General features: G+C 34.2%; 1 protein-coding gene across 47 annotated transcripts in view; it reads left to right on the top strand.

Moving 5' to 3' along the window:
• RIMS2 (regulating synaptic membrane exocytosis 2) overlaps positions 1–23,133 on the top strand; it is a 447,453-nt gene that overhangs the window by 269,866 nt on the left and 154,454 nt on the right. For all 47 annotated transcript variants that reach the window (XM_077782606.1, XM_021546524.3, XM_021546510.3 and 44 more), the window contains 3 exons: positions 6,661–6,729; positions 17,080–17,236; positions 20,403–20,519. In XM_077782606.1, the coding sequence (XP_077638732.1) occupies positions 6,661–6,729; positions 17,080–17,236; positions 20,403–20,519 (343 nt within the window). The remainder of the gene's footprint in view (positions 1–6,660; positions 6,730–17,079; positions 17,237–20,402; positions 20,520–23,133) is intronic.

The raw sequence follows: 23,133 nt of genomic DNA, 5'->3' as shown, positions 1-23,133 counted from the left end.
AACTGGATTAAAAAGAATGCTATTTTATTGCAGCTGTTTGATAACTAGTGTAAGTATTTTTAGAATACAGACATAGGGTAAGTGAAGTACTGGCAAAATCAGTATTTACATTGGTATATATTTTTACAGTTTCTTGTTGATATAAATCCCCCATTACAAATCCAGCTCTATCTGAGGAATTTTCCTTAATTAAATATAAGTAAATTAATAACATACAGTTTTTACCAACCTAAATTTTGTAGTGCATTTCATTTGGGACATTTTGCAGGTTTTGCAGTTTTAATTATTGGAATCTCTTTGAGAATTGGTTCAACTAATTATCTTTTAGTTACGTTTAAAAAATGAAACTCACATTGTTATGAAAATAGATCCATATCACAGTGGAGAGAAACAGAACCCCCTTAGAGCAGAACTTTCTTGAGAGTAGTACTAATAAAATCCATTTTCCGTTACATCTAATGTCAGTCTCCCATATTTCTTTTACTCTTTTCCGTCTTGAAATAATACCACATTCTTCTCATGTTTTACAATATCTTTGCATCGGGAGAGACCAAGTTTGGTGCAGCATCTGTGGACTTGCACACCTGTGGATTAGCTGCAAATTTTAGTTGGATAGTTTCTTTTTGATTAAGGACTTCCAATTTGTATCTCTCTCTTCTATCTGGAAGTGGTATCTCTCTTTTATATTTCTCATCTATCCTATTCTAACAATTTAAAAGATCTTAATAGAATTTGATATTTATTCTCCTCTGTCAGTGTAGATGAAGTTGGTTGAAAGCCTCTAAACTCCACTATTATGTGCAGGATGATAGAGTGACAGACTGACATGGAGACAGCAGGGCTGCATGAGAAATTAGCTCACGCTAAGGACCCTCGGGCACAGGCTGGATGGATATCAGAGAGCAAATTCTTAAAACAGTTGTTATGAGACTCTTTTGGGGCTGCTTATATGTCAGCTCTGAACACTCTGAAGAAAACTAAGTGATTTTAAGTGGTTGTGAAGGCCTTCTGTGAACTCCAGGGAAGGAACTGCAAGTGTGCTTCACCACCCTTGGTTGCCCCAGGGAGTCCACAAAACCTTGTAAAATCTTCCTGCATTGTAAGGGACAGGATTGGGAGCCTAGTCTGCGTTCTTTTTCCTTTCCTTTTTTTGCTTTCTCCACAAGAAAAGCACAGAATTCCTGAGCCATGAATTTGCACTTCCTTCTGTATTTAGACTGACTCACACTAATTTTATTTCTCATTCTATTCCTTGTCCTAGTTCATTTTGCTATCTATGTTGGTTGGTCATATGCACTTTAGTGGAGCTTTGAACCTCCTGTGTTTTCTTGAGTTCTATCAGAAATCTCTCTTGAGACCATATGAAGCACAGAAGGTATTTTGTATTATTTCCTCTCTATATTAATAAGAGAGTTAAGAAAAGCTCTGGGCCAACTTCAGTTGTCATGTGGAAGGTAGAAGGTTTTTTGGAACACTCCACAGATTTTTGGTTGCTTTGTAAGAAAATATTTATGTTTGCATATTGTTTCATTCATCTGGGAGAGTTCCAATTATTTAGAATGTTGCTATGGAGGGAAATGTGATTCTGGTGAAATAGAATAGAATATTCCAGTTGGCAAGGGCCTACCACAATCACCTAGTCCAAGAGCCCGGCCATTCAGTGCTGACAAAAAACCAAAACATGTTATTAAATACATTGCCCAAATGCTTTTGAAACATTGACAGGCTTGGGAAAACCAAAGAATATCCTGTGAACATTTTTTCAATTGTCCCCATATTATTTTTTATTTAGAAGCAGTTAATGCTTCCATGGCCACCAACATTTCATCCCATGAAAGTTTACAAAAAAACCCCAAAACTGTTTCCTTAATGAAACTAATTGAAACACCTAATTTTTTCTTTACTTTTTATTACTTCATCCCTGAGGGTGAAAAATGGAAATGTTTTTATACTAAGAAACTACTGTATTATAAATTCCTTCCTGTGTAATAGAATGTAAAAATGCAAATAGTAAAAAATTAAATAAATTGCTAAATGGAAATTTAAAATAATAGTCCTAATGGTTTTTAGGTGACAGAGTTTTTCCCCAGCCCTGTGAGTGCTGTGAGCTTCCAGTTCTGCTGTGCAGGTGTTCTCCCAGAGCTGTTGTGCTGGATGAGGTGGCAGCCTGAGCAGCATTGCAGGGAAGGAGTAGGTGGGGGTGGAAGGGCAGGAGGATGCTGAATGTTGGCAAGTTCGGATGGGGAGGTTTTCCAGCGTCCCCAGTGGAAACTATCCCCTGAAACATTTTATTGATACTCAAACTTGCTAAATGAAATAAAAATATATCTTTTGATTTAACTGAGGCTGGGATTATGCTGAATTAAGGCATTTTTGAGGGTTACAGTAGCATGGGATCTAGTTTGCCTTCTGTCCCTAACTGTAAGAATTGTTAATTTAGGTGGAAAGGATTTGAAAGTCTGCATTTACCATCTATTACTGTCTAGTTATCAGACAAAGGGTGAATAATACCTCCAACAAAGTTTTATAAACAAACTACATACTAGTGGGTTAACTACAGAAAAACCATTGGCACCAATGCATTCATTTAATGTAGACAGTATCCTTGAATATAAGATTTTTAGTGAATTCTGAATTTATATAATAATAGATTTAAAGTCCTTGCTTCTTGATTTTAGGACCATATTTTATAATGTATATATCAAAGAGTTTAAGATATTAACTAAATACTAAATAACAGTTTAATTCACAATATTAATTTGCAATAATTTGTGAGAAGCTTCAGTGTCACACTTCACAGATAAAATATGAATTGTTCTTTCTTTTTTTTGTAATCAGTGGTCCAAATTACTTAATGAAGTAGTACTTTGAAAAGACATGGCTAAGGTGGGGCACATGCTTAAATCTTCAGGTTTACATCATCAAAAGGTTAAAAAGAAAAGTACCATCTAAAATTAATATAAAGCAGCTGAAATTGCTCTTGCAAAAATTCAAAGAAATATTAAACTAATCTGCTAGCAATTATACTGACATTACAAATACTTGCTTCAATAAAAGATTTTGACCTGTGCACTTTCTAGTTTGTTCCATTTCTGAAGTTAATGGAAATGTTTTAAATATGTATAATCTGATTCTTTTGCAGAAATTATGTATTCCAGGCAGTAGTTCTTCATAATACATATTTAATTGACATAGCATTGGTTTCCTTCCCCCTTCCTGAAAAAATTGATTGGCAAAGATGAAACCAAGTAATTAATTTTACTTTATTTTTTTTCTGATTTCTTTACTATCATTTAAATTAACTTTTGCAAGGAAATGAAAAATATTACTTAAATGTGATTATTTTTTTCAATTGGTTTAAGTCTGTTAGTACTTAGAGCTGGCTTGCAGCAGCTTGAGAAGATAGAGTGGATGATCTAAGCAGAACAAGCTTCGGCTGAACAAACTTCTTCATATCTCATCTTACAGATGAAGCTTTCATATTTGAGGATGTCAGGTGTTATAAGAGACTCTCCTCTTTTCAGTGGCAAAGACACTTTGAGAAATCACTGAAATCTGATTCTTCCCTTGCTTTTATTCTTTTTTCTACTCCCATCCTTTGGGCAGGTCTCAATCCTTGCCCGTTCACTTCCTCTTGCACTGGCTCTTCCCTGAAGCGCAGATCTCTAGATCCTGGAAGATGATGTGGAGCTGAGATGTTAGGAGATTCTGGAATGGGTGGATGTGGCTTGAGAAGACAGAGAGAAAATGAGAGAGAGAGAACCCTGTCTTTTATACCCGTGGTCTGTTGTAGCTTAATCTCTCTTCTCTGCCAGATGTATCCTGTGACTACAATATATAATTTTAGCTACACAGCTGGGAAGTGTAGAGCCCACTGTGACAACAGCTGACCATTTTCATCCTCAAGGATGCAAATATCTCCTCCTGAATACAGAATATAATATTCTAAAAATATATTAAAGTGGGTGTACTTAGCTGTAAATATAAACATAAATAAAAAGCAAACCCAATTGTAATTAATTAGATTCATTCATAAGAATGAATTAGTTGATGAGTAAATGACATCTATTCAAATCATAGTCGATTCAGCCTTTTTACATCTTTCATGATGAAAACCTTTCCAAACAGCCACGTGATGTGCATCAGCAAACTCAATTGCCCTCATCTTCCCATTCCACAATCCTCTCTCTGCTAGGGCCTGAGTAACATCATTGGCATCTCTGCACATCAAACCCACTGCGAGATCAGTGTCAGGGTTACCCAAAGACAGAATCTCACTGCTTTGCACTCCCTTTGGGAGCTTTTCCCTTTCAGGTCCCAGCCAAAGCCCAGCCAGCTAATAGGGCTCTCTTGATTAGTATTTGGTCACAAATATTGTCCTCATTTAATAGACCAGGATTCGAATCAGTGGCTAAGAAGAATGGAGACTAATCTTTCTTGCTCACTGGCACGTGTATCAATACAGCAGTAGAAAGTTCTCCTGAAAATGGCAACAGGGACAGCATCACAGGTGGACTGGCTGCTTTTTTTGGGGAAAAAGAGAGACTTGGCCTTTGAAATACTATAATTAAGAAAATAATCAGAGGAGGTTGAAACTTTTTCCTTAATTTCTGCCCTCATCTTCTAGGTTGTTTTCTTGAGTGCTAATTGTCATCACTTGCTTGTAATTGTTTGTTTTAGAGAAAAACTTTACTTGTTATTTCTTGAATTCAAAGATACTTGTACCCTGCCAATTGTAGCATGGCTATTACTAAAATTTTATAGTAAATTGAGCTACCGTATGAGAATTGCATGACTTTCCCTGAACTAATTTTAATTTCCTATTTGTGAGGAAAGCATCAACCTTCAGTGCAATTAAATAACCACAATTAAAATTTCTTTACTGAAATTGCATAATGTGTTGGCAGGCTATATTGTTTTCTAAGAATTAGCACATTTCACACTTACACTATTTTTTAGTTGAATAAGTTTTAAACTGAAAAATTTTTATCCTCAAAGAAATAGTCTGCAGTCTAGATTACAAATTCATACACCCACATCTTAATTGCTGCAGTGACTTCTGACTTCTAAAAGGCACAGAACAAACAGAAAATATACAAACAAATACAGCAGGAACAATCAGAAATATGGAATTGTTTGCATATGTAAAGGAACCAAAGAATGATATTTCAGCTCAAAATATGCAAACCAAAGAGATAACTATAGCAGAACACTGAATGCCGATTCATGTTTCTCAGAATATAAAAACTTGGAGGGCATTTTCTGAAATGATATAATAGAAATAAAATATGTGTGAAAAATATATTCACACAATGCATACTCAAACTGCAGAATTTACTGACATATAATATTATAGAGGCCAGGAGAATACTGTGATTAAAAATGAATTACATTAATTTGTGGAGAATAACTTAATCGCTTCTTGTAAACAGGATGGCTTAGGAGAAGTCTCAGATCTTGTAAGGACATTCTTTCTGCTGTTCTTTCTACTATCCTCTAGTGAGTAGGTAAACAAATGTTCAACAGTCTAAAAATTGACAGCAGTTCTTATAATTCAAATAAGATCTAAAGTTTCTTTAAATTGAAAACTCTTTATTTTTGTCAAAACCACTCTCAATACATGTTCTCCCAGTATTCTTTTGGGGAAAGGAGGGTAAACATCCTTCTGTGCCACTCACCCAGATAGAGCATTAAGACTGCTTTATCCTGGGCTTCTTCAGGTTTACTCCAAGTTTTTTACTGGTATTTTTGTGTCTATATTTTTCATAAAAATTGTCCTAAGGCAGGAAAAAAAAATCTTGCACGTGATTGGAAGTGTGGTGACAATTAAAGTTTCTGCCTTCTAACTACCCATTTTTAGATGGCCAGAAACTTAAAATAGACACCCCATCTTGCTGAAGAACAGGGATTTTTTCACATTTAAAATAAGTAAATGAATAATTCTCAGTTGCATGCCAGTGTTTAACCCTGATATCAGCAATCAAATACTGTTTAAAAGATGCCACAGAAGATTGAAGTAAATTTAGGCTGAACAAAACCTGACATATTTATTTTTCCTGTATGACCAACATTTGGGCTCTAGTCATGGAAGTGGAATCTTTTGCCAACTCAGTGCTTTTGCCAATTCAGCTCTAGATATTTTGGCAGGTATACATTTAATAGTTTTCTTGTGTTCCATGGCACACTATATGTGTGAAGCTGCCTTTTGTCCTAATAATCTTTATTAAGAACTTCAAGAAAGTACTATGTGCATTTAATATTATTGCTATTCATAATCTTTCTGTTATTTAGAGACTTTGGGGAGAGATGGTGCCTTGTATATGAAAACTTGGAAGATGAACAGTGTGATGTCAGTTTCTGTACAGAATGAATACAAATATCTGTATATATGGAATGAATATAAACTATATAAAATATTTCATAAAAGCAATGTGGTGGAGATGTATTTTAGCATTTCATTTTTTATTACTTTAAAGATTTATCTGAAATAATCAATGCAGTCATATATGTTCAACATTATAACATGAATAATTACCTTTTTATGTTGATGTTAATGCATCATGGTATAGTATGAAATCCATACATTAATTTAAGTATTATTAACAGAGGATAGTTTTAACTTACAGGAAGGAAAATGATACATGTCTTTTCTTTTTCCAGGATCCAAAAGAATCAGTGATAGTGAAGTCTCTGATTATGACTGTGATGATGGAATTGGTGTTGTTTCAGGTACTAATGTTTAAATTTACTTGTCCAAGTTCAGTAGAAATATTTCTTATTTATAATTTATTATGAATTTCACAATACTTTTCTGATGAAAAATAAGTGGAACTTAAGTATATATTTTTCTAAGAGACACAAAATAAATATTATGCATAGTGCATATCTAATCTCAAAAATTTCTAATGCAGGAAAAAAGTCAGTGTGTGAATGTCCTTATTGTTTTTATACAATGATACAAATAGCATAAAGGTAGTGCTTTTAATAAATGTCAAGAAATGTTAATTTAATTTTTTTTGACAGACATATGTGGTTGATATATCCTGTAAAATTTCGTGATGGAGCACTGCCAGAGGTCTGAAACATGAATGTTTAAGGCAGGACAGGGGATAGCAGATAATCTGTTTCCCTAAGTATTGGAGTGGAGCCTACTGGAGAGAAAAGGTGTTGTGCCAAAGAATATGTCTCCCCTTCTAAGAGAAAAGATAACACCAGATAAAAAATAATCATATGCTTTTGATGACTACAATAGAGAATTGTAGTCATCAAAAATCTTAATATATTTAAGATTATAGAATCATCGACATTTTTCGTTTGGATCAAGTCCAACTGGTAGAACTGCAAAGTCCGTTAGTAAACCTTTCCCCTGAGTCCCACAGCTGCATGTCTTCTGTATACCTGCAGGAGTGGTGACTCCAGCCCTTCCCTTGGCAGCCTGTTCCATTGCTGGACTCTTTCAGGAAGGCATTTTTCCCAGTATCCAATCCAAAGGAGGCAGCTGTACCACCTTTAAGCAGTACTGACACTACTGCTATCAGCACAGAGCAGCACTGCTCTCAGCCTGTATTCTGTTACCCTGCTGCTGTTCGGAGATTTTTAACACACAGGGTTTTCTGTGCTAGACAGCTTCTGGTTCTCTTGGGTGAGGTCCAGCTCCAGTGTTAGTGGGTTTTGGGAAAGGCTGAGCATTATAATCTGTCTGGTCAGTCCAAGCGTGCTCCACCACGAAGCCACCCGTCACCTTATGGGGCACAGAACGTCCTGCTGGCGGCTAAGGGGAGCCAGGAAAGGAGTGAGAGGAATACAGCTCACCTTGGAACTAAGAGGGAATGAAAAGAGCTGATGTAGGCAATCTTGAATATTGTGAGATGGTGTGAAGCCAAGTATTGATCAATCCAGGTATTTAGTGAACTATCTAATTATATGAGTTGGCCTAGTCCTGTTTTAAAATTTGTTAACAGTCTGAGCTCAGATGCATTTTTGTTTTGTCTACATAGTTATGCTTTTATTTCCAGGCTATTTCATGGTTAGCTCATAGGCTGTGCTTAATTTTTGATCCTGGTATGTTACTATTCCATGCTATGGGTCTTGCACTTCCTGAGATAAGGAGATAACTTTTTCCTTTTTTATATAATAAACACCATGTAAATTTTATGAAAAATCCCTTTTTGTAAACTGACATTTTACAGACTTAATTATATAAACAGGGCATGTCATATTTGTTCTAAGGTTCCAGCAGTTTTACCAGATAGAAAAAAAAAAAAACAACACTAGGCCTGCAAAACCACTAAAATTTCTGTGTTCCTTAAAACATTTATCTTCAAACAGTAACAAGCTCAGTTTTCAGATTATTACCTCAATTAGAAAACTATTAAGGAAAACTTACAGCATTTTTATCTTCCCACTCCCCTGTTTGCTTTATTACAATCAGAACACAGGAAGGATAGATAGCCAGAGTGGTGTGAAGTACTAGAACCAAAGAGGCAGCCATCCTCAGAAGCCCTTTACTCCTATTTACTACCCATTCAATCTTTGATGAGCTTTCTGTCTGTAATTAGTAGTCTCTAAGGTGTTCAAATTGCCTGTCCTCTGAAAAATAGGGCTTTCATATTACCGTGGGTCAGTTAAATTAAAAATGTATCAATCTAATTTAGGAGCTTCAAAATAAAGGTAGGAAATAACTGCATTTAATGGATATATTTCTAAAGTGCCCAGCAGAGCATAATTTTGAAAGGGAAATTTTTTTCCTGTCCTGTAAAAAGGTACCAAGTTTTGCAGATTTTTTTTTACCAGGTGCTTCCTTGGTCATCAGCACGATTCTTATGAAACACCTAGATCTATAACTTTGATTCAATAGACTTATCTTTTGACAACTTGTAAAATTACAGTCTTTACAGTTCAATGAATGAGCCTATTTCCCTTACCTGAGTTTCTGACATATCTTTAGTATTTTAGGATCTTTATTCTATTGAATTTTTGCTGAACAATTCTACACCTTAGTTGCATTTTAATCCAGCCTGGCTGTGTGGGTAGGAAAATCTGATGGTTTTTAGGTTTTGAAATATTAATTTAGTGCCTTGCTTTTTTTTTCTACTGCTGCCACTATGTTTGTAAGTGTTCTGGTTTAGTCTTGTCTTACCGTCCACTCTCCTTATCATTCCCTCAATCGTTTGAAGTTCCTCTATTTGTTTGTAGACTCATCACAATCTTGGTTTAAATAGATGCACTGTTTGCATGAAACCATTTGTCTCTCTTTGTTTTCTTTCTTTTTTACTTACCCCAGTTCTTTCATTTTGTATTTTCAGGTTTTATTTAACATGACACTTTGCTCTTCTTCTGTCTGCTATATAAATAATGCATTACGTGAAGTAAACTTGCCAACATCTTTTGAGTACTCTCAGTGATCCTTTCCATAAAATTAATTCCTAGTATCACACCTGTGAACTAAACTCTAGAAAACTTTAAGAGGAATAAAAATTATCTCTTTGCTCCTCTTCAATTTACGTTTATTCATAATGGTTGACTAGATGTCCTTCAAAGTTTCCTTCCAATTCAAACCATTCTGTGATTTTATGACCTCTTGGAAAAATTATTTACCAAATCTATCAATTCTTGTGGCTTGGATCTTAGCCTGCTTAGACAAATGTTATAAACTTCAGTCTGTTGTTTCTGTCAACAGGAAAGTCTTTAAAAAAAATAGTGATAAATGGATTGAAAAACTTCAGTGTCTTTTTTTCTGGCTACATATGCATTCTCCAACAGCAATTGTCACAAAGGGTTATAACATATTTTGTATTTAAAAAGCAAATTTTAACTGGATTCTAAAATATCTCTTTCCAACTATAATGACCATTCATTTTGGGAAACACTAGAATAGAGTCTTTATTAATATTTCATCTTTGCTGTCATTAATCTTACCAAAGATAGTGGAATGAGCAGCATTAGCCATTCTGGTTATGACTTTATATTGGTTATACATAGGTCTCAAACAATTTAAAGCATTTATTTTGCTGTCCTGAGCAATAAACCTTGGCCCTCAAAGTTGTCTGTCACCAGCAGTTCTGTGTGGGAGTACATCAGCATCTACATCTGCCCTTTAGAATGCTCTTATATCCTTTTTGATAAAAGCTATACAGTATTTTTATATTGATTTTTTTAATGCCAGAAAGGTTTACAAAACACCATTTATATTATAAGAATAAATAAAAATCAGTGAAAGGCAGGTTGGCTTTTTGGGTAAGTTTTTTTTTTCTTTCTAGTGTCCAAAGTTAAGCATGCATTGCATTTAACAAATTCAAGGAATATGGACTATAATTTCTAAATAGTTTTCTACCCATATACTTTCTAGTGTATGTTGAACCTAGGGAATACAAGCAGCCTACCGAGTCTGACTTTATGAATAGAAACATGTATTGTCAAGACCATTTAATCATAAAATTCTCACCTATTGTTTTTGCAACACTAAAATATTAAGTAAGATAATAATGTTTAAAATTCAGTTCTACAATATCTCATCTCAATTACAACAGATTACGTATTATGAAACACTTGCAATCTGAAATATGTTTCAACAGAAGCAACTAATGAATCACTGAAGAACGTAAGGCAGTGAATTCTGCATAGATGCATTACAAGTCTCTATAGAGAAGAGTTTTCCGAGTAAAAGAATGTAATCTCCAGCTTTGAGAAAAAAAAAAATGCAACATTTATAGTAATAAGTTTTTATCATTATGCAGAAGATAGCTGTATGTTTCAGGAGCAAATAAGAATACAAAGAAGATATTTATTCAGAGGATATTTAGAGCCAAGTAAATTAGGAAAAAAATAGTAACCAGCAGTACAGAAATTATTACTGAACTTACAAATGAATTTCTGTGTTTGAAGAAGAATGAAAAGAAATTAGCTATTTTTGCTTCACTTCTCAAAACACCTGAGTAATCCTTTGTTCAAAAGAATACTTTTACTGTCATGTCTCAGCTTTGGCTGCAGAGGAAATGTCTTTTTCTCTGTTTGCTGATAATGTGGACTGATTTTTTATGCCTGAATCCTGTGGATGGCTGCTTCTCAAAACAGATACAGAAAACACACTTTGGTTACAGATTGAAATCAACTGCCTATAGAAAGATATCTTACAGCATTAGCACATAGAGTGGATTACTTCTATCCCTACTAAAATACGGATTTCATTGTAGATCACCAGCTAGCCCTAAATGGGAGCCTGTAGTGACCCAGAAGCCCAGCAACTTCAGACATAAACACTGACAAGGTTTTTATTTTATTGAATGTTGATACCAAATGCCCTGTTCTAAAATCTATTCTTTCTGGGCTTTCCCTTGAGTTAAAAATGTTAGTCTGTGGATCACAAAAATCCCCCTTCCAAACTGAAATTCAAGCCATCTAAATAGTCCTTATGCTGGCTGCCTAGATCAGTGGATCTTTAACCATTTTCCTCAAACAAATAATGTATATATTATTTTCAACTTTATACCTAAAGTTCTTTAAATATTACTGTAATTATTCAAGCTTTTCTTGCATTTTTAGTTTTATTTCTTAATGTATACTTTCAATTTTACATGTTTACTCTCTTATTTAAATTTGAAATGTAATACTTTTATTATTAAAAAAATAGAGACATTAATCAGTATCATATCCTCAGCTGAAAAATCATCTTTCTCTTCAAGCATTCAAATTCTCTCAATACTTTTCTTTAAACTAGTCAAAACTCTTTTTAAATATAAGCTGTATCAATCTACTCTCTATCTTTGAAAAAAATATATAACTTGGTTCAAGGTTTATTTTCAGATTATTACTAATTATCGATAGCAATATCTTTGAGGAAAGTTAAGGAACTATGAACTTGCTGTGTTAGTTTATATTTTACCACAGTCCTATACCAATGGAGTGACAAAGGCATTAAAAGGCAATGAAAATTGTAATGAAATTTCATTCCTATGAGAGATGCTCTTAGTGGAAAGGAAAGGAAGAATGTAGCAAGAAAGGAAAGGAAACGTAGCCAGAAGACTGATAAATTCAAATCAACAGTGTAAAAAGGAGGGTAATTTGAGGGACTTGCTGGACAGATGCAAATATATATATGGATGAGTGCTTAACTAAGAAGAAACATCTTTATAGTACCTGTGGTGGTTTGGGGTTTTTTTCCTCAAGCTTTGCATGTCTTTCTGGTTACAGGAACAGCACTGAAAACTAGCAAGTTCTAGTTTATTAGTGTGTGGGAATGCTTTTCCATAAGAAAAGAATTGTCTCAAGTGTAATAGGCCCATAAATACATTTAGTGCTGTAGAGCTAAATATACCTGTGATGAACTCAGTTGCTATGCAGCAAGTAACCAGTGTTTCCCACTGTAATGTTTACTGATTCCTTTCACTGTACATTCACTCTTCCCATATTTGCAAAATAGTATTTTATACAAAAAATTCCCCAAAGCAATGCATAATGTATCTTCAACATATAAAGTATTCAGATATTAATAATTAAATTTATTTGATCAGTGACAGTCAGCAATTTTTTAGAGGACATCTAAATTCTTCATTTAGATGTTCAAATCACCCCAGAAGCTGAGCACATTTGTATGAATGAACTGAATTCTCTTCAAAGTGCCCTTGTGTGAGATGTTGGTATGTTATGCATTTCTGGCAATTTGATTATATAATTGTTTTAAATTAGCACTTGTTCTAAGCCCAACCACTGTGAGTATTAAATATCTGAAAGCTTGATGCTTCACTCAAGTACAGATGTTAAAGTGGACAAAACACCACTTAGCAACAGAAACAAGTCAATTACATCACCTGTGATGAGCAGCCATTCTAGTACTGCCTTTCTAGAACAATTTTCATACCAAGAGTTTCTTTCAAGTAAATCAAGCAGCAAGGTATCTAAATTAAAATGTTCATTAGTACACTTCCCTTCATTCTTTTTAGGGATATTTTAGGGCTGTTGATGTGAACCTAATAACCTAATATTTGGAAGTTTGTGATTTTCTGCAATTTTGTGCCTGAAAGATTGATAATTTAATAACAATTCAATCATTAGGATTTACTAGGATTTACAGAACATGTACCCTGCATAGCATAATATTAGCACAGTACAGCTATACTGTGTGGATTAAAACTTTAAGTCAAATATATTAATAATCTCTCTTAAATCAGATAAAACTTCAGGCATGAAGAAGTTGTATTTATGTGCTTTGTAAAATCCCTCTTTTCATATACCAGTTTTTAATGAAACCTCATGACAGAGGAAGGTGGTGGCATTGCAGTTATCTTTGTCATGTGTCTCTTTTAGGTGTCTGCAGCTCAGAGTTGTTTACCACTGATTATCTCTACACTGATTATTAGGTTCTGTGTACTCTCTATGTTGATTTAAGAGGCTTGCCATAGTTATAGAGCCTTTGATTCTATGGTAATGACTCAATATTTATAGCTGCAAGCAGGATAATGTTTATCCTATTTTTACTACTGCTATAAATAACTATCTGCTTTGCTCAATAGCAACTCATTGGTCAGGCTGCCCTTATGACCTGTCTTTTCTGTCTATAATTTCTTTTCACAAGAAAATATTTATTACTTAGCTTCTCTAACCTTATTTCTAGGATGTGCAATATTTTTGAAATTGGAAGTTAAATTGTACCTACAATACAGGCACTTAAATCAGAGCTAATATGATTAACTCTACAAAACTGAAGCATAACTTTGAAATTACCTCATTAACCCATGTTAGTGGGTTGTCTTACTCAAACAGTTGCTTTTCAATTTGTGACCTGTTGGAAAAAGAGCAGTTTATAGTTATTTTTGTTTTAGGTAAATGAATTATAAATGTCAATTTTTTTCCTGACAACAATATTATTAGACTATTAATCTGTTTCTTTGATCACAGCTAAACAACTCTAGTTTTTTTCAAAAAATGTAGCAAAAATTTATCTAAATTTAGCAAAATTGCTAGGAATGCTGATTGTTTCTGCCTTTTTCATTGTCTTCAATTGTCATAAGGAAACAGTACCAGTGTTACCAGAAATCACTGCATGACTACTTCCAAATTAATGTAAAGTACACGTTTGATCAGGATTAGACTTGAAAATTAATTATAAAGTCATATATTTTGATTTATTGCAACAATACTGCTCATTTGGTTGACTACAATAACAAATTAGGACTGGAAGAGGCATTTTATTCCAAAGTGATTAATTTTTTTCTATGTGCAGATTTATAAATTCAATAATTTTGTTTTACTTGTTCTCACTTCTAGGAATTTTATAGATTTTTTAAGCATTATTTTTATAATTTTAAAGGAGGTTCTTGTTTGTGTTTTGTTAATTGATTATCTTGCCCTTCATTATGTTTATTCACCTAGAAAATCTTATGGTATTGCTCATTCCCCTCATACTTCGATGTCTGTACATACAAAATATCATATAAACTGCTGATTTTTTCAAAGGATTTACCGATTTCTTCATATGACTACTCTAGATTGTTTTCCATCTCCAAATGCAACAAATTCTCTTTGTGTATGCAGAATACAAAGAACCATCTCTGTCTTTTATGTCAATAGATATGCATTATTAGGATAAGACAATATTTCTCTTTGTTATTGTACTGTAAATCATGTTTTTTTTATTTCAATATCTAGAAATTTATAATAACTTGCTGCTTCTTTATGTGTGGTGGATTGACCTGGCTAGGTGTCAAGTGGCTGCCAAAACTGCTCCATCGCTGCCCTCATGAGCTGGACACAGGAGAGAAAATATAACTGCAGACTTGTGCTGGAGATAAGGACAGGAGGAGATTACTCACCAGTTACAGTCATAGGCAAAACAGACAACTCAGAGAAATTAATTTATTGCCAATAAAATCAGAGTAGGATAATGAGAAAATAACCCGCTGAAATTTCGCAATTTTCTTCCCATCCCTTCTTTCCCTCTGGTCTGAACTTCACTCCTGTTCTCTGCCTCCCTCTCAGCTGCACAGGGAGCTGGGAACAGGGGCTGCAGTCACTTCATCACATGTTGTCCCTGCTGCTCCTTCCTCCCTTCACTCTATGCCTCTGCTCCAGAGTGAGGTGCTTCTCATGGGAGACGATCCTTCATGAACTTCTCCAAAGTCAGTTCATCCATGAGCTGCAGCTCTTCATGAACTCCAGCATGAGTCCCTTCCATAGGGTGCAGTCCCTCAAAACTGCTCCAGCCTGGGTCACAAGTCCTGCCAGCAAACCTGCTCCGGGGTGGGCTTCTCTTCACAGGACCACAGGTCCTGCCAGGAGTCTGCTGCAGAGAGGGCTCTCCACTGCTGTCACTTTAGCTCTTTTACTTCTGGTTAAAGAATTGCAGAATTGCAGTGTATTGATTTCCAGACTGACATGCAAGAAATTTATTTATTTGTCTCCTACACTTTACTAGTGAGGAATAACACCCTGTTTCAAACACACATAAAAGTTCCCTTGTCTTGCCTTTGGGGATCTCAGAATTATGTTGCACTGGCCCATATATGTTTTGTCAGTGCTTATAATAATAAATTTACTTCATATATAGGATAAAAATCTGTATTTCATTACTGACTCTTAGTTGAGGATACACATAACATGACTTGACTGCTGTGTAGTGAGGAGACACTATGTCATCCTCATCATCATTATATTAGTGTAATGTAATGGTGATATGCATTTTTTCCCCCCCTTTATATACACATACCAGATACACACAAAGCAGTTTACCCCTAAACATAGGAGGAAGAAGTTGTTTACAAATTAGGATTGTTTACATGTATCCTTGGTTGTAAAGTCATACAGTAAATATGAGTATTCAATTGAAAGTATTGAACATACTTGGAACCATAACGTGGAATGAATTAATAAGGTTTTGTTTAGGTCCTAATGAACATTTTCCAGGAAGAAAAATAAGAAAATCATGAACAGAAGAATATTCTCCTCTTGGAAGATTCTCATGGGAAAAGTATAACAGTTGCATGACCCAGAATTTTTCCAGTGCTGGGTGGATCTCTCTAAGTATTCTTTACCTGGTTACTGTCTCTGGAAAAAAGAAATCAGTTATATCAGTTGTCATAGCTACCAGGAACTGCCTGAAGACCTATGCCTGCTAATTTTCCATTTCTTATCATTGTGTTTTAATTTAATCCTTACAAAATTTGGGGAAACTTACTTGAAATGGCTGTATATCTAGCATCTTTTTTTCCACAGAGACTATTGCACCATGGGACAGTGAATTCAACTTTTTCAATTACGTGAAAACCATCACTTTTAATACATCCAGATTTTTAAAAATATTTTTATTAAAAGCCTGTGTCAAATGTCCGTGTGGTAGACTTTTAGGCCAGTGTAACTTGGAGGCTTTTTCTTAGACCATGCTTTCTATTAGGCTTATTCAAGATTATTTCCCCCCATCCCCTCCTTTTTTCTGGTCTCAACTTCACTCCTGGTTCTCTACCTCTTCCCTCTCAGCTGCACAGGGAGATGGGAATGGTACTTGCTATTTGGAAAGGAACTGTGGTTTTTAATTCAGAATTGTGAGTGGAATCTGATGTAATTGAGTCACTGTTACTGTAATTATTTCTGATATAAATACAAATCTTTATTTAACCCAACCTCATTATTTAACTCCATAGTAGCTTCCTATCCCAAATTTGTAAACTAAAATTTTGGATTAATTTTAAATTATGGATATTTCTTTTTGAAAAACACTACATACAACAGTTGGAATATAATTTTAATTAAAAATGCAATAATTATTTTTTTTTACTCTAGGTAAAAATCAGTTTAATTTTTTTTATTATTAATACATCATATTAACCATAAATGGTAAGTCCCCAGTTTGGTGCATGGTATTAATTTCTATAGTTTTAAAGTATAACTATAGGAACTGTAATTGTACTTAAATAAAGCATAACAACAGCAGTCAACTTTATGTATGTATGTTTTATTATAAAACCCAAGAACACACGATAACATTCTTGATCAAATCCCATCTTTTATTGAGTTTCTCACTACTACAGATACGGCAGGAAGTTGAAAAGTACAACTTCAGATTCACTGAATATTTGCATTTCTTTTTAGATTACCGACATAATGGGAGAGATCTTCAAAGTTCCACACTGTCAGTGCCAGAGCAAGTAATGTCATCTAATCATTGTTCTCGATCAGGGTCCCCACACCGTGGAGATAGTATAGGACGGACTAGATCGTGGTCTCCCAGTGTCCCTCCCCCACAAAGGTAAACTCTACTTGAACTATGCAGTTTTGTAAATTAAAGTGGTATTGGTCTTGTACCAGCGCTGGAAATATTCTCCAGACTTTCAAAATGGCAATGAATTGGTTAGATCTTACAAAATTACATAAAGCCAATAATGTAGGGGTTTTTTTTTACATTATAGTATGTGCCTAATTTATATATAATTCTATGTTATTTATGGTTTATTATTACTATTTTTTATTATAAGATTACATAATTGTATCTTCTGCCTATTTATATCTGGTCTTTCATCAAACTTCAGTACAGTTCAATCTAAGGAAAGAAAAATATCGCTCCATATTTCCATTTTCTAGAGCTATTTACAGGTGCCATGTTTTATAGTATATGATAGTTCGATATTTTCTTAGCATCCATATGATAGTGGATGTTTTCAACCTTTTTATTTCTGTAGAGTTAAGATTCTGGGGAGCCTCCCTTGCTCCCTATAGTAGCTTCCTTTCTATTCTTTCTTTCATACTTCTAAATCATCAAGAATAAACAGACAGACATACAATTTAATAGTAAAATGTATCAACTCCTGATCTTGGAAGACCTCTGATAACTATTTATCTTGAGAAAATGAGATCAGGAAATTTCTTCCAAAACCTAGTACTTTTGGATAACATCTCATAATTGATTTAATACTCTGCAGGATAAGCTTTCTTAAGAGAATGGAAACAGAAGGATAGATGTAAATGGGAATGAAACCTGTTTTCCAGCAGTTTTGTTGCTATGTATGGGTAGGTTTCCAGATGATGTAATTCAGTTGAAATGAAAGTAGACGTTTTCTCTTTTGCCCATAATGTTCACAGTTCCCCTTTGATACTGAAGATCTGTTATCCAATATTTCCTGGCAGGTCCATGTTCCTCTCCCTTTCTTTCAGCCATCCTGATTCTCTTGTTTTTGGCTTTCCTTTCTGTTATCTTTGTTATTTTTGTTAAAATTTTCTTGACTTCATAATATCTTACTTATGTTTTTACTTACAATTTCCTCTAATGGATGTAGCCTATATGATATCCTTTTGCATTAGTGAGATATTAGGATTCCAAATGATCCCCCATCATCTCATTCATCTAAGGGGCAGAAACTGTGTGTTTCTTCTTGAAATCTAAACCTATCTAAAACCAAGTCAGCCCGACTTGAAATGAGACATAAGTGGAAGACACAAAGGGGCCTATTCTGATTTTTTAATGTACTGATTTCAGCATAAGTAATTGTCTACGCTAAATCTCTAGAGGTTATTTGTCTTGGATATAGACGTAAATGTGAGCACAATCTCTTTGTGTGTATGCTTGTATTTTTATGTTTTTCTGTCTGCATGCATGCTGTGCGCATTTTGGGCAGAACTTTTACCCAAGCTAGTAATTAACACTTGTTTAACATAAATGAAAAATCTACTTTTCATTTTCTTGTAGTCTTGGATTTCTTTACATGTTCAAAATCTCTTGCTTTTTAACTTTCCTAAAGCTAAATTTTTAAATATAGTTTTGAATTTATTGCAGCTGTTTCCTACAAAGTCAGAATCAAATGAAAATATTATACAAATATTATTTGTATATTATTTCCCTGCCCACACACCAAATCAATTCTGTGAGGACTTGTTGAGCTCAGAAAATTGAGTTATGAGAGTTTGAGGATCTGTAGAATAGAAATATAATCTATGGATTTCAGAAATACCTTTTTTAGTTCTATTGAAAATGCAGGTCTACTCAGGAGATCTATAAGAATTATCAATCACATATGCACCCTGTTCAGGTTATACATCTACTCTGTATATGTCCTGACTGCAGTGAGCATTCTGCATGCCCAGAAATTTCCCATTACTGACACCTCTGCAGGCAGGAGGTTTTGGGCCATAGAAGTTGCTGTTATTTTTTAGAAACCATTTTGCAGTCCTCAGTCCTACTTAATTTTTTAATAAACTCCATCAAAGGCCCACTGCATTGTGTAACAAGAAATTGTTACTGCTCTTGTTACTTTTAACTAGCCAGAGTAAACCCAATATTTGGATTCGTGAATGCCAGAGTGGAAAATGCTTTATGACAAATGAGGTGGATCTGAAGGCAAGTTTATGTGTAATGCAACATCATTATAGCACTTATATGCAGAAATAAGTAATGTCACAGCAGCAGCAGTGAAGGATACATGTATAAGTTAACATTAGCCAGAAATTGGTAAATGACAAAGGATAAGTATGACAGGTACCAAAAGGGCAGACAAAGTGACAAGAAAGAAAAGGGGAACTGAGTAATATAAAACAAAACAAAACAAAACAAAAAAAAAAAAAAAAAGAAAAAAAAGAAAAAGAAACTCAGGTTCACACTAGTGCAGATTGCAGTAAAGGACAAGAGACAGAATAATTGGTCTTGAACTTGTGTGGAGGGAAGCATCCAATTTGTTATTTTCCAATCAATACAAATCAATTATGTTTTCCTTATCCAATAATTATTACAGTTAACCATTGTCTCCTCTTTTCCTATTCTTGTGGATTTGTTTTACAGAGCACAAAAAGTAGTGTGTGTCAGTAGGTATTGATAGATAAATGAGTAAAACAATCAATTGGCAAAGCTTTGGTCTCAGTTAGTACAGGTGATCTTTACCCAAGCCTGCACCAACCCACTAAGTGGATACCACATACAGTCCTATTTTTAAATTCAGATGACAGTGTTTTCAAAGTTTCCAATGTTTACACTCTACTGTAACAGCCACAAGTCCCCATTGTGTCTGACTACAGTGTACATCTTTATAGTAAAGCCAAAATCAAGAACTCATGAAAAATTATTTACAGTGGATGTTTCTGTCAGAATTGAATTTTTTGCTTGAAATCTGGAAAGATTAATGAAATGATGTGCAAGAATAACATTTTTCATGAAGGAAATGAAAAACCTTTCCTCTAATTTCTAGAAGAAGCACATTGGAACAAAAAAAGAGATCTCTATCCCTATTATGGACTTGGCACCATCTTCTAAATGAGATTTTTTTTTTACTTTAAGATTTAAAATTATTTTACTTTAAATGTATAGAAAAGTCTGGTCGGCTAACAGATATTGTTACCAGCATGATTGTTGATAATTGTTTGTACAAACCAGTGAGAGGATGTCTTCCAGGCACACTCAAAACTCAGGATCTGATATCTTTTTTCCTCAGTCGGAATGTGGATCAGGGACTGCGAGGGACTCGATCCACTGCTGCGCACTACAACACCCTGAACCGCATGGACAGACACCGAGCTGTAGATGACCACTACTCCCCTGACAGAGAGAGGTAAGTGCCTGGCTGGAACCAGGAACAGCTGTAGCCTACAGGCATCAACGTGAGTAACTTCAGCATGGTAGCCTGCTAAAATAAATTACATACCTAATCCCAGAGATTAACGTTCCTGGTTTATCCACTGGTCATGTGACATACATTGCAAAGTATCAGTGCACATAAGGCTGAAAAAACTGTCCAGTGAGTGTATGTTTGCCAGGAGGGAATCTGAAAAAATCTGTGAGAAAATGTATCATATAATAGCTGAATAATTTAGTTGTCCTTTTTGTGCATTAGTGAATTTTTTAAGTGCTAAATATCTTCTAAAAAAATCTATCAGTAGACTTGGTTGTTTTTGATGCTGAATAAAGAGGCATAAAAATAGATAATTTCAGATCAGTATTAATGTAATGCTCCCTTTGGATACAGTGCAGTTCACAAATGTAACAAAAGTATATTCTAGTACTGTGTTCTGTTTTTGTCTTTGCTCAACCTTCTGATACACTTTGTAAAAAAGAAAAGAAAAAATTATGAGGACAGCATGTATGAAATCAGAGTCTTTGTGTTTAGAGGCACATCTGACTATGAATAATGTTTTGCCTAATGGAACTTCCCAAAGAGTAAACAGAGGTTTAGCAACATCTATGAATTTTAATGATGTAAAAAAAGAATTGCAGCAATAATTGAACAATGTAGTTAATTTTGATGAATTAATTGTGGCAATGACTTTGTGACATTAAAAAATTATTGGTCTTTTCCACCTCATTGTCTTCAGGTAAAGAATCAAACCAAAAAGCATTTATTACCTTTACTTTTTAAAATATTTCATCTCTTTTTCACCAGGTTGAAATTTCTGCACTTTATAATGAGAAGTATAATTTCTAGCTTTTGTCTCATTTTATAATTGCATGTACCAAGGAGTAATACAGATATGTTGTGTGATCTTGAGGAGTATAGGACTAGTATTTGAAGTTAATGTTTTTACAGATAGCTATTACAGGTTATTTTTCAAGTGACATCAAAACTCATCTTTGATGTTTCTAACTGTAATACAAAGAATGTGGGAAATCAGTGGCTTTCTGTTAGCAATATTGAACAGAAAAGTTTAATATTTGTTAAGAGACCAGTAATGTGATGGTCAATGCTTGTATGGAATGAAAAAATATATAAAAACAATAATTAATTTTTCCCAAAGGCATGTTAACAAAAGTGTCAAAAGGAGTTAAACCCAAATCTAGTCAAAGTACTTTGTAATTTAATTTATTGAGTAAAAAGTCAAATGGGCAAAAATAAATCTAATGAAAAAATGGCGAAGTGCTTATCATCTAGAATAGGAACTGTATTAATTACAAGTACAGTAGATCAGAAGTCAACCTCTTTTTTGCATTAAAATATTTAATATTTCTATTTAAATTATGGGAAAAAACACTATTTGGTTGATTCATTAGTGTATGATTTTAATACAGAAGGCAATAACTTGAAGATTCTGAGCTGTTTCCTTAAAAGACGATTACAGAATTCTTTTGAGATACAATGTTATGTTGACTTTTAGACCAGTAATCCCTGAAACAGGAATGAAAGTCGTCCTTAGAGTTGTGTATGCCTTATGGAATGCTGCTGCATTTGCTCACTGTGCAAGTTCATTTGTTGCCTCCCAGATAAATATGTAGCTGTGAAAGGTTGCTTGAAGTTCGGTACCAATATTTTTCCATCCCTTCAGTCAAATAATCCCTGCTAGGCTGACCTGATTTAGAGAAAATAATTGGGTTTTTTAGAATATGTCAGAAAAACAATGTCAGAAGGTTGTTGGAGATGAGATTATTGAATCTTCATGACCATTCTAGATTAAAAGGTGTTTGCTGGATAGGGGTACTCTGAATCTCTGAACTCAGTTTTATATGTTGTCTGTATTTTCCAAAACCCACTGAGAAATTCTCCTCTTAGCACATGCTGAGTGGTTGCCGGTGCAATCAAATTATTGATTAGTTATGCCTCTATTGTAACACGCAGTCTCTGAACAGGAAAAGACTATTTCCAATATTAACAGTGAATATTTTTTTAATATTCCTTGCTAATTTGACAGTGATTTTATGCATAGAAAGATTATTAGATTTCAAAATTTTTAATTAATATTTGTGATACTGTCACTGCTATATAATAAAACCCCATTGGTATCCCTAAAGTAGCCATTTAATAGCATTGCTCCTGAAAACTTCTAGAACTGCAGGCAGTTGGGGGAAGTTGAAAAACTGCATTTTTGTATAGGTTTGTAATCTCATGTTATCTACACTAGGCTCTGAAAACAAATCATATATTTCCTTCCCACAGCTCTGATGGTTTCGTGTTTCCATGAAAGAGCTGTTGAAGCTGTTTTGAAGTGTTATAGACATGCTCAGTTGTAAAGTTAGACTGAGAATATGAGTAAGAAAATATTTTCTTTCCTTTTCTAGATAATTCAGCATTAAGTTCTCTAATGTATACGGCACTGAGGAATTAGTTGAAACCACATACAAAAAGCCTAATGATCTCAAGTTTCATTGCAATGTAAACATTCCTTCAAAATTGAATTCATAATTAGAACAGAAATAAAATTATTTTTAAAAGCCCTGAAAGACACATTAAAAAAAAA

Source organism: Lonchura striata, chromosome 1 (genome assembly GCF_046129695.1).
Source record: "Lonchura striata isolate bLonStr1 chromosome 1, bLonStr1.mat, whole genome shotgun sequence".
NCBI classification, from domain to species: Eukaryota; Metazoa; Chordata; class Aves; order Passeriformes; family Estrildidae; genus Lonchura; species Lonchura striata.
The sequence above is the reverse complement of the archived record's forward strand: the minus strand, read 5'-3'. Positions and strand labels throughout refer to the sequence as shown.